We start from the raw sequence: 13780 nt of genomic DNA, 5'->3' as shown, positions 1-13780 counted from the left end.
CTGCCCGGACTGCCTGAGCTTAGGCGCTGGCAACTAGGCCTGCATTGAGCACGACCGCTAGATCTTCCCTAGGTCCATACAGGTCCGTTTTTTAGTGACCTGACTGCAACCCCCAAAATCAGTGACGCTAAAACAGACGGAACCGTCACCGTCACCTCCATGCCGGTTGCATTTAGCTGTTCAATCACGTGGCCTGGCGTTTGGTTTGGCATTAGAAGCTGGGCGAATTGCTAGGAGGATTGCTTTGGGATCTGATTGGTAGCGGCAGCCGCGCTCATGATGCTTCCATGTAACGCATCAACAATCATGATACATATATCTATATATGGCATATTCCCCCTTCAACATAGTATGCTGATCACACAAGAGTCCAGGCGTTAACGTTTCTTTCTATTCAGAGCCTGTTTCAAGACTAGTATTCTTCCATACCTGAGTGAGTATAAATAGCATATTTGTTTCACTACGTTTTGATCTTAGGTAGATCGATATGCGTCAAGGTTGTGATATTATTAGACCTATGAGGGTATCTCTTGTTATTCCTCCCTACGCCATATAAAACAAAGAAACAAGCGCTCTGTATCAAGGACGAGGTGTCCCTGTTGCGCTTCCCGTCTCTTCTCGTGATCCACCATTAACCACCTTGCGCTTCTTCTTCTTTTTACGGGGCACAACGGCAGGCTTAGCACCATAATTGCCTAGTGACAGCTTTGTTCCGCATGTGAAACACTCCGAGTTCTCTGGCGTCTCACAAAAGATGCTGAGGCAGATCGAGCAAACAAAGCCGGTGTCAACAACACGACCGTGACAAAAGCAAGCGGCGCGGAAATCGACAGTATCATGTACCGAGTTAATAAGGGCTTCGCGAGCTTCTGTGTCAGACATGAGACCGAACATGAGGTAGTTGAGTAGGCCCTGAGGATGTGTGGCCGCTAAGTATGTACCGCCAGTATTGTAGCAGGCTTGTTCGAGGAAGGTCGGCTCGCCGGTAAGTGAGAGAGTATCGATGGCAACCTGGGTATGTGCAGCTGCAAAGACAGCATTCATGGTGGGAATATATTGTGACGGCTCGGAGTCGGATACAGAAATGACGAGGATTCGGCCGCGGACAGTTGGAGGAGATGTACTAGAGGAGCCTTTATGGCTGTCCTCTAAGTTGGCTGTGGGTGAACAAAGAGCCTGCGCAGCCTTGTTGATGTGGCATAGCGCCAGTGTTAAAGCTCCAGATATTTGGGTTGTCGTAGCAGACAGGTCCGCTTCCTTGGTTTGATCCATGAGCTTGCGTATGCCAGACAGAACAGCGGTTTCAATTTGCGCAAACTCGGGGAACTTGTTCGCGGACGTTTGGGTTTGAGAAGCGTCGTTCATTTCGACATCGCCCGAGGCGTCGCGTGAGGGCTTGGGTGGTGTCGGATACAGCCATTCTGCGCGATCAACATGAGCTGCGATCAGGGCCACTCGGTTGGCGTTGCTAAAAGCGAGATGGGCATTGACGAAGACGAGAATGTTGGCGATGGCGCGCGACAATGGCAGGAGGCTGTTAAGGGATGCCCATGCTCGAGGGTTCGTGTCGAGGACGATGGAGAGTAGCGAGGGAGTGTCTTCGCGCGTGCTGACCTCGTAGTGCTCCGAAACATCGACGGCGTCCATGGTGACGATGATGAGACGGCTACGAGGCCTTGGACTGTGAAATCGTTGTGTTGTTTCTAACCAGAAATTGCGTAAGAAGGTTTCAAGCAGCTAACGTAAGAAAAAATTGACGAGGTTCAGATCGTATGTCACTGCAGCAGTATACCGATAGGTAAACCTCGATAGGTACCTAATGAAAGAAACCAAAAACGCCAACTTGAATGTCAAGGAAAAGTAATACCAAGCAAGACATGAAAGAACAAAAACCTAGGTAGCAATTGTTTATTGTTGACTGAACGTCATCTGTAGTGTTGGATGGTCTGCTCTCATTCTTATTGGTCATGTGCCTAAAAGCCAGCCCACAGTTGAACTTCATCTTATCGATTTTAATGAATGGACGGACTTTCAAGAGCCTCGCTCACCCCTCACTACCTATTAAAACAGATCAATTGCACTCGCATTTGCGAGGACATGAGCCAAAATGTCTCTTTTGAGGAGGACTGCTCATAATATATCGCCACATTATAGGCCGTTTCTCCAAACCACCAGTCCCGTACGCCGTACAGCTCTTAACAACTCGATATCATCGCCATGCGCCAGCCGCAGGAACTTCTCCATCGCCTCCACGCTCGGCGAGGCAGTCACCATAACAGCTGACAGTCTCAGTTGGGCTCACAGCGTAGGCGTGCCATGGTATGTAACTATTCCATTGGTTGCCATTGGCATCAACGCGACTGTTCGATTCCCTCTTCAATACTACGTTCGTGGTGTACAAGAGGGCCGAAAACCGTTGGAACCGTTGACTGCAGCTTGGACGCGCCGTCATTTAAGGGCACAGAATGAAAAAGACCGGGATTTGCCTCTTCAACTCCGACTTCTTCGCGCTTATGGTGCTTCTACAAAGTCAAAGAAACGTATCTACAAGACCTGGGGTGTGCAGCGCTGGAAAAGCTTTGTACCGGTGGCCGGAATAATCCCATTTGTCACCGTGTCTGAAGCATTGCGACGCAAATGTGATGCCCCCTTGGGTTGGATCAGTCATCAAATCGGTCTGGGCAATGCAGATTCAACAACAGCAGGCCTAGGAGCTGCAAGCAGCATGTTCGACGAGTCACTGACGAATGGAGGCTTGCTCTGGTTTACCGACTTGTCTTCAGCTGATCCTTACTGTGGCCTACCCGTCATCTGCTCGGGCATTCTGGTTTGGAGTATCTGGGGCAGGATGGATAAGGCCCAGCTCAAAATCCTGTTGGGCATGAGTCATGGCGACGAACTTGCTCGCCCAGTCGTCGTTAGATTGACTCAACTTCTAAGCAGGATCATGCTACTGGTGCCTGTGGTGCCTCTCATGTTTGCCGATCTGCCCAGCGCCGTCTTTCTCTACTGGGGCACCTCATTTGCTTTCACTCGGATCAATGATATGATCTTGACAAAAATGATTACACCGAAAACTAAAAGCCTGATAATACCCAAGCCAAGTAATGAACTGCCCTTCTTACCACCACGCCAGTCACAAAAAGGGGAAAAGACGCAAGGGAAGAGCATTTGATTAAGCTTGGTCTGCAAACACCATTGCATGCTCTCAAAGCTGTGTATACCTAGAAAACTCCGATAGACGCCTTCAAAAACAAGAACTACCACCCATAATCGTCAAAGGCTGCGCTCTAAATGATCTAGTCAAGGACAATAGCAAGGATAACAATGGTCAGAATGACAGCGAGGATTAACAATAGGCAGCAGCTCTTGTTGCGGGCTGCCTTCTGGTACCGCGCGGCCTGTCGGTTTTCGACGTCAGCCTGGCGCGTGTCTTCTCTGACATCTTCCACTCTGTCAGCGATCGAGCCCAGCTGCTCCCCCTGCTCGTTCACAATTTGCGCTACTTGTCGGAAGAGGACGTTCAGGTCGCCGACACCCTGCTCAATGTTGCGGATCTCTTCCTCGCGCTCAATGATGAGAGCTTCCTGGAAGTCGACCTCGTCCTGAGGTGCGAGTACGACGCGCTGTTCTTGTTGTTGGAGTTGCTCTAATTGGGTTTCGGATGAAGCGCCCTCGGCCGACTCGCCTTCCTGTGCCGCACGAGCGGCGGTAATTGATGCGCGCTCTTTTTCAAGGGCTCGTCGCTGAAGGCTCTGGAATTCCTGAAGTGCAGCCTGAAAGTCACTCGAAACCTTTGTTTGTTCGTACTTTTGTTGTTTCTGACTAGAATTAGCATGCGACAACGAATTCGAATTGAGTTTGACATACGGTCAAGTCCTCCCATGTTTGAAGCCGCTTGACACCATCGCCAATCTCTCTGCACATATCCCTCGTCTTATCCATGCTGTTGTGAACTCGCTCCCGCAGGCGCGGGGTATCCTTCCTAGTGCCCAACACGTTGACATCGTTGGCGAGTTTCCGATTGCTGCTCAGGAGGGTCTGTAATTTGCTCTTGAGGTTGTACTGTAGTTCTTGGAAGGCCGGGTCATCGGTATAGCCCCCGCGGCCAGATTCTAGATCGAACGACATGGTGTTTTCGGAGTTTACGGGGTTTTCGAGTCGTGGTAAATACAAAGAATCGCTTGCAAAGCAAACGCCAGTTGGATTGTTGATGGAAGACAACAAGATGAAGGCGCAAGCCGGGCAGCGTCAAATCAAGTCACCTGTTGCATTAGCACAGTATAAGGTGGCTGAGGGTTAGCAATCAAGTTAAAGCGAAACACCGACTAGACTACCTCCCTGCAAACATACGTAATTGGGCATGGAGAACGAGTCTAACCAACCACAGCCAAGCTGGACCTGAACCTGGACTCCATATCAGCACGTGATTGATAGTGGAGGATTACTGCTTGGGCCTTGCGTTGCTAGCGTCCATGATGAGTGGTTGCTGGCTGGAGATTTTTATTTACTTGGGGTTGAGCTTAGAGCTTCCATTCTTAGTCTTCCTCCGAAACAACTTCGACATCATCGCAAAAACAACATCCCGAGCTTTCTTTCATCTCTGGGATGCGCTGCGAAGATGGCGGCCACCACCGTTAGAAAATCCCCTTATAAGGACTTCCTGCAGCCAGCTCTGCATCGGCGCTTCACCTCAACAGCTACTGTTTTGCTCATTGTATCCTATCTTCAAGCTATCATCTTGGACAGTTGGAGTTCTTGTAAGTTGAAGCATCCTTTGGTCTCGTACGCGCTTTGCTAAACATGATACTGTCCAGACTTCTGGGCTTGGTTCCCCATTGGTCCAGCTGGCTTCCGAACTGCCTTCATTTTCACATGTGGCCTCGCGATCGTCGTGCTCCGAATAGCAAACTACCACGTTGGCCTACGTACCACCGGCTCCGGCTTCCAGACTCTCCAAACCACCGTCACGCAACTTAAGACGTACGAGACTTTGTTTTGGTATGGCTTTTCAAGCTTGCTCTTCAGCCATGTTTTTCTTTGGTCAATGCATTCTACGGCAAACCTATCCTGGATCACCTACTTCCACGGAGACCGGGCGAGGCTGAACGAGAGACCGCTCTTCCTGTTGGCATACATGATTTCGTGTGCTATTACACAAACATTTAACCATTACCGAAGGGATACCGATCGCCTGGTTCTCGGATTGTCAAAGGGCAAAAACGAGAAGCAGCCCGACGCGCTGAAGCTGGTGTACCAGGCAATCCCACACACTTTCAGCGATTCTGTCGCAGGCGCTGCTGCTGCACTTCCCGTCGCGTTGATACTATACTACGCCATTTTGCGATCCTTCATCTGGGGCTGGGCGCTCATGTTCTTACGCATCTTTTATAATCTACCAAAGACCAACATGCTCCCGCCTAGCTGGCCAAGCGATCTTTGGCTCCTGTTCCGTTGTATGGAGGCTGGAACATTGATTCATTTGATCTGGAACATTGGTAACTTTGCTTTCTCTTCTTTCATGGTCAAGGCGCCCCTGAAGAACGGTAAGCCTCTTACCTCTGAATCCAAGGACCCCAACAGCAGTCTTTTGAACGGACTCAAGAGCAAGAAACTCTCTATCAAGGTAAGCCTACATGAATCTCAATCTATAGCTTTTTCTAACTTGCTTAGGCGTTCGCCATGTGGGAGCTCGCATATATTGCCCAAGGCTTTGACACTCGCCGACAAGCTATTTACGAAGACATCGATCGCAAGGACGGGCCCATGTGGTCTCAGGTTTATTCCATCTGTCTGGACGTGATCAAGTCCATCGAGACCAGAGTCGACACATACGGCAAAGCTCCTGATGCGCCTCTGGCTGCACCCGCCGCGGAACCCAAACAACGGGTGTCTACTCCTCTCCGGGACGATCCCATTTTCAACAACCGAGCGGCGCCTCGAACGATGCGAAGCGAGGTCGAGAAGCGCCTAAGCCAAGTCGCACGATCTCCTGGCGAGTCTCCTGCCTCGAAATTGAGCCCAATCGCCAAAAAGACTTGGAAGGAAGCCAAGGATCGAGTCTTGACCAAGGAACAGCAGGAACTTGTCACTCCTGAGCACCTGAAAGGTCAATTTGAACAGTGGACTCTGCAACTGATGGAGGTTGACGCCATTGCCGCCCTATTTCAACAGCGCTTCCGAACCCAATTCGCCGCCGCGGTGCTTGGAACGCCATATGCCGAACCTACGCTTTGTATCAACGCGATTCACGTACTCCACCACCTCTCAGTGCACAGTTTGACAGAGGATCAGTTCGGAAATGTGCATAGAGACGTGCCCGGCATCATCCGAACTTTCACATCTGTCATTAAGAAGCTGGAGGCTTTCCGTATCGAGTTCCCACTTCACTGGACTGACGTGTCGTGCAAGAGAGTGAGCCCTGAGGTGGAGAAGGTTATGGACGCTTTGAAGACTGCTCTGAAGCAGGTGCTGGCCAATTTTGAGCCTTACAGCAGCGATCTTAGGTTGACGCTGTCTGATATTCGCTTGGCTAAAGAGGCTTGTGCGGACGCAAAGAATTCCGAGATGACACAAGTCCAATCATGAGTTGGGAGCAAGAGACGTATAAGGCAATAGAGGGTAAGAGGGTGAGATAATGTATTATGATACCATTGTAACAACTTGTAGCAGGAGAAAAAGCAACTATAATTAAACACTGCATACTACGTACAAGCTCCACAACATTGAAGTGTAATTAAAGTGACAGCGGGGCCGTGGGTAACTTCCATACTAGAGCCGTGTTGTTACGCCGTGTCCGCCTTGATAAGACACTGTCTGGTCAAGGGTCCTGGTCCTCCTAACTTGCAACCTCTTCTGCTCGTCGTCCATCTTGGTTTGGTTGCGTCAATCAATCATCCAATGGTTCGCCCTTTGGACATTCGATTCGTCAACCCAACCCCCCTCCAACTATAGTGACACCACTCACTAAAGTACCAGTCTTTCGCTCACTCACTCACTCATTCACTCGTCAACTCAGCCACTATCATTACAACTTAATTCCCTTACTTTAGTCATGTCCCATAATTTGTCCCTATTATTCTGCTTAATATCAATTTCCAGGTCATAGCAGCCTTTGACTGCATCGCAGCGCGTTCTGCAACTGCGACAGCCTTTTGTTCATGAGCTCAAAGCATGGCGTCTCCCGTTTCTCGTCGCCGGCTTGTCGCCTCCATCATCTATCGCACGCTCTACGTTCTTCTCTACGTCTGTCTTCTCGGACTTCTACTAGCTACTCCTGCGGATGCGATTCATCGCTCGTTCCAGAACCGACAGCTTTACAACATCTGGATCCTAATCGCCGCCTACGTCACTGCCATCGTCGTCGTGTCCTTCGTCTTCATCACCCGTCTCTACATCAACAAGACCGATTTAGGATCGATACCGAAGGAGTGGATACCTATCGAGAAGGGCGATCTTCGTTCAACTGTTCACAAGGTGATTGGGTTGGGGCTGGGTCGTAGTGCATCGATCGCATACGAATCGCGTCCCCGGCTTCAAACCAAGGATATAACACCGGAGGAAGAAACTGTCGAAACAAGAGTCAAGCTGGGTTTCGACGGTCCTGACGGTCCAGCAGAGGAGCTGGTGGTGGTAATACCTCGTCGCAAACCAGTCTGGGGAGATATCGAACACCACGGCTGGTCATCGCCCAACGCGCCTGATCTACCTAATCTCGAATACTCGACTGTCTTTTCCGAGCTACCCAATCTTATCGAAGGCAAGGCTCTAACTCTTGCGCCTCCCGACCCAACCTCGCAGGCGAATCCGCCTCTGCTCGATCCCGAGGCTGTAGCCCTTCTCCAGCGAACTGCGAACATGAGCTTGCGCGACTACATAGTCCATCTTGCAGAGTTGGGGGTTCTCACGATGGACACAAACACCACTAAATTCCTCTCGCATTACGAATACGCACGCTTTTCTAATAGGCCCATCTCCAACGCCCAGTTCAAAGAACTTATGCACCTCTTTGCCGAAATCTTACGCGCAATGGAACCATTGGACCTGAACATCCTTGATGATCAAGAAGAGGCCTCATCGCCCTCCAGTAATGGCGACGATGATGCCAGAAGCGGTACTTCTCGTAGCAACCTGACGCCATCGGATGCTGCCAGCATTAGCAGCTCTGCTCGACGGCTAAGACGTCAACCGTCGACAAACACCTGGAACGTGTATGAGACTGCTCCTAATAGTATAAGGAGCGGTACCACTGGAAGCGGGAGTTTATCACGAAGGTACAGCAATATGAGTCTTGCACTGAGTCAGCGCCGGTATCGAATGAGCCGGCCGTCAACCTCCAGCCTTCGATCTAAGTCATCGGGTAGCTCAGGGTCTGTCATACGACTGGCTACACACCAAGACGCTACAGACCTGCCCTACGTGCTCAGTCTACGAGATACAACTGCCAGCTACTAATCAACTTGGTCTGGAGTTGCGCACAGCGACAAAAGAGGTCACCTTCACGTTTACGAATTTACGACTTAAAATAGAGGCAACGGAGTACGGACGGGTAGACATTGTCTGGTTTCATTAATTCTAATCAGTTCAAGTATATACTTTTAAGCTCAGATTAAATAAATACCCCAAAATTACATGCTATATCCATGTTGCTATAAACTTTGCGGAAGTGCCATGTTTTGTACTTGTTGATGTTGCAGGCATTCTTCAAGATAAGATAAGCACCCGCCGTTCTAGAATGTCGCATGTGAAATTCTTCTACGAAAGCCTCTCCACCAAACTTGAACATCACCAACTTCCATCAGTCGACAGCCGCCAGTCCTCCATTCTTGGCCCGACTCAAACCCAACTCATGCGAACTCTCGTTTAGTCTCAAAACTTTATCAATCTCAACTTATACGTATCACACCACCACATCAAAAATCGCAATGGCTCCCGCACCACCTGCCCCTCTGCCCGTCGCAGACAACTACGCCTCTCTCACAAACCGCATCTCACTCTCTATCGCCTCAAGATCGTCGATTCTAAAAAATATGACCAGTAACAGTACCGCTGCACCCGTGCGACGCCGTGTTCTCCCAGACGATAACGACGACGACCTCACGCGCGGCACAATACCCAACACCGGAGTCGGCTACGTCCCCGAGAGGAAAGACATACAGAAATATGCAAACTCCAAGGAGGAGAGGTTTCTAAGGGGTAGAATGGGCAAGGGCGCTACGGGCAAGGCCAAGAAAAAGGTGGAGGAGAGCGAGAGTGAAGAAGAGATGGGGAGGAGTGCCCTGGGAAAGAGAAAGAGGCCGCGCAAAGAGGTTGTCGAACCTGTGACTGAGCCAGAGTCTGGATACATGTCCGAGAACCAAGTATTACCTACAGAGATGGCTGAGATCAAGGAGAAAGACGGGGATGCAGCCGAGGTTGAAGCAGATGATGAAATGAAGGACGATGTCGCCAAGGAAGAGAGTGCGATTCCTGAGAAGACGACAGACAAGAAGCGTAGGAGGAAGAACAAGAAGAGGAAGCCAAAGACTGAGAATGCAGAGACAGGGGCAGAGGCATAAGAAGATTTACCATCAATAACAAGATACCCAAACGCGACCCTTGACTGGCACTGAATCGTGTTTTAGCCATTACTTTCACAGTCGGCACAATACATTGGTCTGGTTAAAAGAACGATTACCTCGACTCAACTTCACACTGTCTCACAATCGCAATACGGTGCTATATCAACGGTGGTCATTAAGATTCAAATATCCTATCCCATGATAACAGCCTTCCGATGGTATAATCCAGCACCAATCATGCAACTCCTCCCAAGAACACAATAACTATCTCTCAATGTACCAAAATGAACCCACTCTGTGTTAACGAGAGCGAAGAAGAAAGTCCAAGGGGTCAAACAGAATGCCTGCCATGGTATTGCAATGCGTCGCGCTGGTGAAGAAAGCCTCCCGTGACCGTCCTCTAGCCCATCCCATGTCCTATACTCCAAAGCAGGCTGCCTTCGCCATAAAAGTGCGAATGTGTGCGTGGCCTGATGTGATGTCTGCGAAATGAATATCCAAGTATGAAATGTGTAGTATGTACGTGATGCGCCTCTGTTAAAGAAAGCTGTTGTATCCAGTTGAGATTTAAGAAAAAAGGGTGTGCCCAGATCAGGCAATGTAATTATGCTGTGTTTTCATATTCGTTTGGTATATTTTACTGCATTCGCTTTCTCTTTCTGTCGTCGTCTCCTCGAGGATCCTCGTCTTCGTCTGACCTCTCTGCAGTATCACTCGGGTTGAGAATATGAGCCATGCTTCCACGTCGAGTTGTGGGGGCCGAGTGGTCCTTCACTGAAAGATTCTTGTTCTCACGACCAGCAGAGCCCCATGACCATCCTCCAAAAGTGTCCGAGCCTCCACCAAGGCCGTTCACAAACGGGGGAGGAGGAGTAGTCGGGCGCGAATGGGGGTGCGCTTGAGATGCATTTTGTAGTGAATATGTTGACAAAGAATCCCGAATTCGCTGCTCCTCGGGGGCGGCTCGGCTAGGCGAAGGGGGCCAGGCACCTGATGGTGCGCCAGAAGCAAAAGGAGAAGGTGTCGGTTGCCAACCGTGGGCGCGGATGTCGGCAGCAGTGTGACGGCGTGCTAAGCTACCAGGACCAGGAACAGTCTCGACGTTGGATAGAGGATGGGGTGCGGGGGGTGGAGGTGGAGGAGCTGTGCGCAACGGGGATGATTGAGTAGTGCTGCCACCGCTAATCGAGCCATATTGCCTCCGTGTGCCGGCTGACAGGTTCGAGGGGACTGGCGGCTTGTAAAAGTTCTGACTACGTGCCGAAGGGACATTCAGAGTAGGACCTCGTCTCTGATCATCTTGGGCGAGCTGTCTCGGAGACACCGGAGCATTCTCGACGCCAGCGAAGTACTGTTGACGACCAGTATACGGAGGCTCCTGTGGTGGCTCTTCGATCGTTCTGAGCACATCAACTTGCCTTTGGATCTCACCCTGCAAGGCAATCACTGGATCATTGTCAGATGCTACCAACATATTGCTGGGAATAACACATACCATCACGGGAAATTGGGCTCTCAGCAGGAACAATGGATAACATAGTTCTAGAGAGCTCTTGATTAAAATGGAGAAGGCGGTTCATGGTCTCCATAGCCGCCTGGTTCTTGACGTGCATATAGTGAGCGTTCTCTTCACTCCTTTGCAGTCGGTTACTCAAATCAAAGAGCGTGTGCTCAATGTTGAGCAATCGGGCGTCAGCACTGTCTGGCGGAAGAGGAACTGGCTCAGCCGGAGTGCCCGGTTGCGATGTCACAGGCTTTGTATAATTGCTCTCGCGGTGCACAAGTGCATGCCTACTGGCTCGACGCTTGATCTCACGTAGGCCGACTAGATCACCGCGCTTGAAGTTGCCATTGCCGTGCTTGAATTCCCACAGAGTCGTATCGGGGTTTCCTGTATGGAAAACGTCGCGCTCTATGCCATGTTAGTTACCATGAGAATCTTGATATATGGATCTTTCTGGCACTCACCCTTATGGAAACCGTACATGTTTAGCTGTCTGACAAACGATGATATGTTGGTGTGCTTGAAGTATTGCCTATAAGGCGTTAGTCGCCTACTCATCAACCAGTTGCAGTTGCTTTAAACGCACGATAGAACTTTTGAAAAATCGGCCGAGGGCGACATAACAAAGCTTTCAGCGCTCGCAGACCAGGAAATCAAGTGTTGGATATTGGGGTCTTCCAGCATACTAGCGTATTGTTAGCAAGACGCCGTGGTTTTTTTCTTTCTGGCAGCGCGTTCTCACTTGTAGAGCTTGTGGATAAAAGCCGTCTGCACGATCTTGGGCTGGTGGACAGCAGCTGCTGCTGGCGGCGGCGCGGGCATGCTGTTAGAGTTGTTGACACTGTTGCTCGTAACGGTGTTGCTATCGGGCGCGGGAGAGTTCTTGGGTCGATCGTTGGATTGGCCGTTGCCATTGGCTTCGGAGTCGGAGTTGTGGTTACCGTTAGAAGATGGCGCAGGTGACGTTATCTCCATCGGGTCGCCGTTGCTGGGAGGAGACATCTTGATCGTAGGTGTAGGTATGGGAATAATGCGAGCTCCCATTGACTGGTGGCTGTGACTGTGAGAGCGGGAGGTAGAGTGCGGAAAGGTGTCAGTCCTGACGGCCATGTGCGCTGTAGCCATGATGGTTAGTCGACAAGAAGGATCAGGTACAGACAAGGCCAGGGTCAAGTTCGAAAATGCTTGCTCTTGAAGAAACAGAGGATACAAGAAGAAACGAGCTGCAGGTAAGAACGGGAGGAAACGGGGGTTAAAGGATGGAGTACATAGATAAATGAAGGCAAGGTCGAGTAAGTAGCAAGGAGGAGGGTGAGCTCGAGCCCAGTGGGGGTGTAGAGAACTAGTGGGTGTGTAGTATGGCAGACTAAACTTTGAGACGACGACGAAGGATGTGGGAAAGGAAGGAAAAAGAACAAAGCCTGGCCACAGAGACGGTATCGCGGGCGCGAGACGGTGGATCAGAAGCCGAGAGACACCGGGGGAGGGAGCGACAGAATAGAATGGTGGCCGAGTCGGGATCGGGGGCCAGTCAGGGAAGAAACGTACAGTAAAGTTGATGTAATGCGATTTGATGCGATGCGATATGATGCGACACGATGCGAACCGTCCCGTACTGTACTGGACAACAGGTACTCTGTCTCTGTGTGTGCAGAAATGAGCGAGTGGGACGATGGGATGTCTTGCAGGATAACCTGAGCTGGGCTGGGCTGTCCTGGCCTGGCCTGTAGCTGGTTCAAGCGGTTCCCGGCGCAGGTAGGCGAGCTGCGCGGTGTTGCTTCGCTTCGAGTATGGGGGGAAAAGGTGACAGAAGATGAGGAGAGGCGAACGATGAACTGGGATGTGGTAATAGCACAGACAAGAGCGGCGATTTGCAGCTGGGCTGGCTGGTCCCGCTGGGTCGTTGGTTGGAGCAATGCAATGCAAAAACCCAGGCCAGACCGCAAGCTCTCCAAACTAAAAAGCTCAAGCAAGTTAGGAGGACTCTGTCTGGGACACTGTACGGTACAGTGTTGTACAGTACAAATACGCAAAGTTACAGTGGGTTAGCTTAACTTTAGCAGGTTGTCTTAGCTTGGGTTAGTTAGGTTAGGTTGGTTGGTAGGTAGGTTAGGTTTAGGCCACACCCCGGCTCAGATGGATGGCCGCTGCTGATCAGCCTCGCATAGGGGCTTTTTTCAGGGCTCTGGGTTTTCTAGAAGGCGGGGAGAGGAGGCGAGATTGCCAGCGACTCTATCTTGACACCTCGACCAGGTGATAGGCTGCCCGGGCAAAGGGCACAACCACAACCACAACCACGACCAGTCCGCGCGCGAGAGGAGGTCCGGTAACGATTGACGAAACAGCACAGATCCCTGGCAGTGTTCGCACAGCTCGGTGACTCCGCAGAGAGATCAAAGGTGCTTGTCTGATCAAGCGTCAAAGACCTCTTCTTTTTTTAGCTTACTAGGTAGGCTGATGTCCCAACAGTGGACGAATCACTGCGGCCACTGCAGTGATGGCAACGACACCAACCTCAACCTAAGAACAGGCGGGGAGAACTCTGAGGGCGGCCGAACGAGGAAGGGCTCAGAGCGCCAGACAAAAGTCTCTTGGACAGTGTGGGAAGAAGGACGGGAATATGCAGGAGTTGTGAAAGTGGTTGTAAGAGGAAGCTAAGAACGGAAAGGCTCACTCTTCTCTCTAGCCAGACCAGACCCAGGTAGCTGGTTGATGT

General features: G+C 50.7%; 7 protein-coding genes across 7 annotated transcripts; 4 read left to right on the top strand and 3 right to left on the bottom strand.

Annotated features, from left to right (window-relative positions):
- Positions 1 to 568: 568 nt before the first annotated feature.
- On the bottom strand, positions 569 to 1887 carry FGSG_10862 (uncharacterized protein). Its single transcript, XM_011327225.1, has one exon. The coding sequence runs from the start codon at positions 1645 to 1647 to the stop codon at positions 580 to 582; it is 1068 nt and encodes a 355-aa protein (XP_011325527.1). The 5' UTR covers positions 1648 to 1887; the 3' UTR covers positions 569 to 579.
- Positions 1888 to 2107: 220 nt separating this feature from the next.
- FGSG_10863 (uncharacterized protein) lies at positions 2108 to 3045 on the top strand (the record flags this gene model as incomplete). Its single annotated transcript, XM_011327224.1, has 2 exons — positions 2108 to 2911; positions 2944 to 3045. The coding sequence occupies 2 exons, from the start codon at positions 2108 to 2110 to the stop codon at positions 3043 to 3045; spliced, it is 906 nt and encodes a 301-aa protein (XP_011325526.1).
- FGSG_10864 (uncharacterized protein) lies at positions 2363 to 4272 on the bottom strand. Its single transcript, XM_011327223.1, has 2 exons — positions 3871 to 4272; positions 2363 to 3821 (listed from the first exon to the last, which is right to left on the bottom strand). The coding sequence occupies exons 1-2, from the start codon at positions 4129 to 4131 to the stop codon at positions 3300 to 3302; spliced, it is 783 nt and encodes a 260-aa protein (XP_011325525.1). The 5' UTR covers positions 4132 to 4272; the 3' UTR covers positions 2363 to 3299.
- A 298-nt stretch (positions 4273 to 4570) lies between these two features.
- FGSG_10865 (uncharacterized protein) lies at positions 4571 to 6694 on the top strand. Its single transcript, XM_011327222.1, has 3 exons — positions 4571 to 4760; positions 4818 to 5626; positions 5674 to 6694. The coding sequence occupies exons 1-3, from the start codon at positions 4622 to 4624 to the stop codon at positions 6586 to 6588; spliced, it is 1863 nt and encodes a 620-aa protein (XP_011325524.1). The 5' UTR covers positions 4571 to 4621; the 3' UTR covers positions 6589 to 6694.
- A 479-nt stretch (positions 6695 to 7173) lies between these two features.
- Positions 7174 to 8454, top strand: FGSG_10866 (uncharacterized protein; the record flags this gene model as incomplete). Its single annotated transcript, XM_011327221.1, has 1 exon — positions 7174 to 8454. One exon carries the CDS (start codon positions 7174 to 7176, stop codon positions 8452 to 8454), a length of 1281 nt encoding a protein of 426 aa, XP_011325523.1.
- A 470-nt stretch (positions 8455 to 8924) lies between these two features.
- FGSG_10867 (uncharacterized protein) lies at positions 8925 to 9557 on the top strand (the record flags this gene model as incomplete). The annotated part of the gene is made up of 1 exon (XM_011327220.1): positions 8925 to 9557. The coding sequence occupies one exon, from the start codon at positions 8925 to 8927 to the stop codon at positions 9555 to 9557; it is 633 nt and encodes a 210-aa protein (XP_011325522.1).
- Positions 9236 to 12466, bottom strand: FGSG_10868 (uncharacterized protein). The gene is made up of 5 exons (XM_011327219.1): positions 11807 to 12466; positions 11651 to 11749; positions 11529 to 11596; positions 11056 to 11472; positions 9236 to 11006 (listed from the first exon to the last, which is right to left on the bottom strand). Exons 1-5 carry the CDS (start codon positions 12187 to 12189, stop codon positions 10198 to 10200), a joined length of 1776 nt encoding a protein of 591 aa, XP_011325521.1. The 5' UTR covers positions 12190 to 12466; the 3' UTR covers positions 9236 to 10197.
- Between the last annotated feature and the right edge of the window lie 1314 nt (positions 12467 to 13780).

The sequence above is a fragment of the Fusarium graminearum genome, chromosome 3, assembly GCF_000240135.3.
Source record: "Fusarium graminearum PH-1 chromosome 3, whole genome shotgun sequence".
NCBI lineage: Eukaryota > Fungi > Ascomycota > Sordariomycetes > Hypocreales > Nectriaceae > Fusarium > Fusarium graminearum.
The sequence above is the reverse complement of the archived record's forward strand: the minus strand, read 5'-3'. Positions and strand labels throughout refer to the sequence as shown.

What these genes read in the sequence shown, in the direction of transcription:
- FGSG_10862 (XM_011327225.1), bottom strand. Translation starts at nt 1,647, where the DNA reads ATGGACGCCGTCGATGTTTCGGAGCACTACGAGGTCAGCACGCGCGAA.
- FGSG_10864 (XM_011327223.1), bottom strand. Translation starts at nt 4,131, where the DNA reads ATGTCGTTCGATCTAGAATCTGGCCGCGGGGGCTATACCGATGACCCG. An exon ending in AAACATGGGAGGACTTGACC is followed by an intron (nt 3,822 to 3,870) that starts GTATGTCAAACT and finishes AATTCTAGTCAG; the next exon opens with AAACAACAAAAGTACGAACA.
- FGSG_10868 (XM_011327219.1), bottom strand. Translation starts at nt 12,189, where the DNA reads ATGGCTACAGCGCACATGGCCGTCAGGACTGACACCTTTCCGCACTCT. An exon ending in TTTATCCACAAGCTCTACAA is followed by an intron (nt 11,750 to 11,806) that starts GTGAGAACGCGC and finishes ACAATACGCTAG; the next exon opens with TATGCTGGAAGACCCCAATA. An exon ending in GATTTTTCAAAAGTTCTATC is followed by an intron (nt 11,597 to 11,650) that starts GTGCGTTTAAAG and finishes AACGCCTTATAG; the next exon opens with GCAATACTTCAAGCACACCA.
- FGSG_10865 (XM_011327222.1), top strand. Translation starts at nt 4,622, where the DNA reads ATGGCGGCCACCACCGTTAGAAAATCCCCTTATAAGGACTTCCTGCAG. An exon ending in CTTGGACAGTTGGAGTTCTT is followed by an intron (nt 4,761 to 4,817) that starts GTAAGTTGAAGC and finishes GATACTGTCCAG; the next exon opens with ACTTCTGGGCTTGGTTCCCC. An exon ending in GCAAGAAACTCTCTATCAAG is followed by an intron (nt 5,627 to 5,673) that starts GTAAGCCTACAT and finishes TAACTTGCTTAG; the next exon opens with GCGTTCGCCATGTGGGAGCT.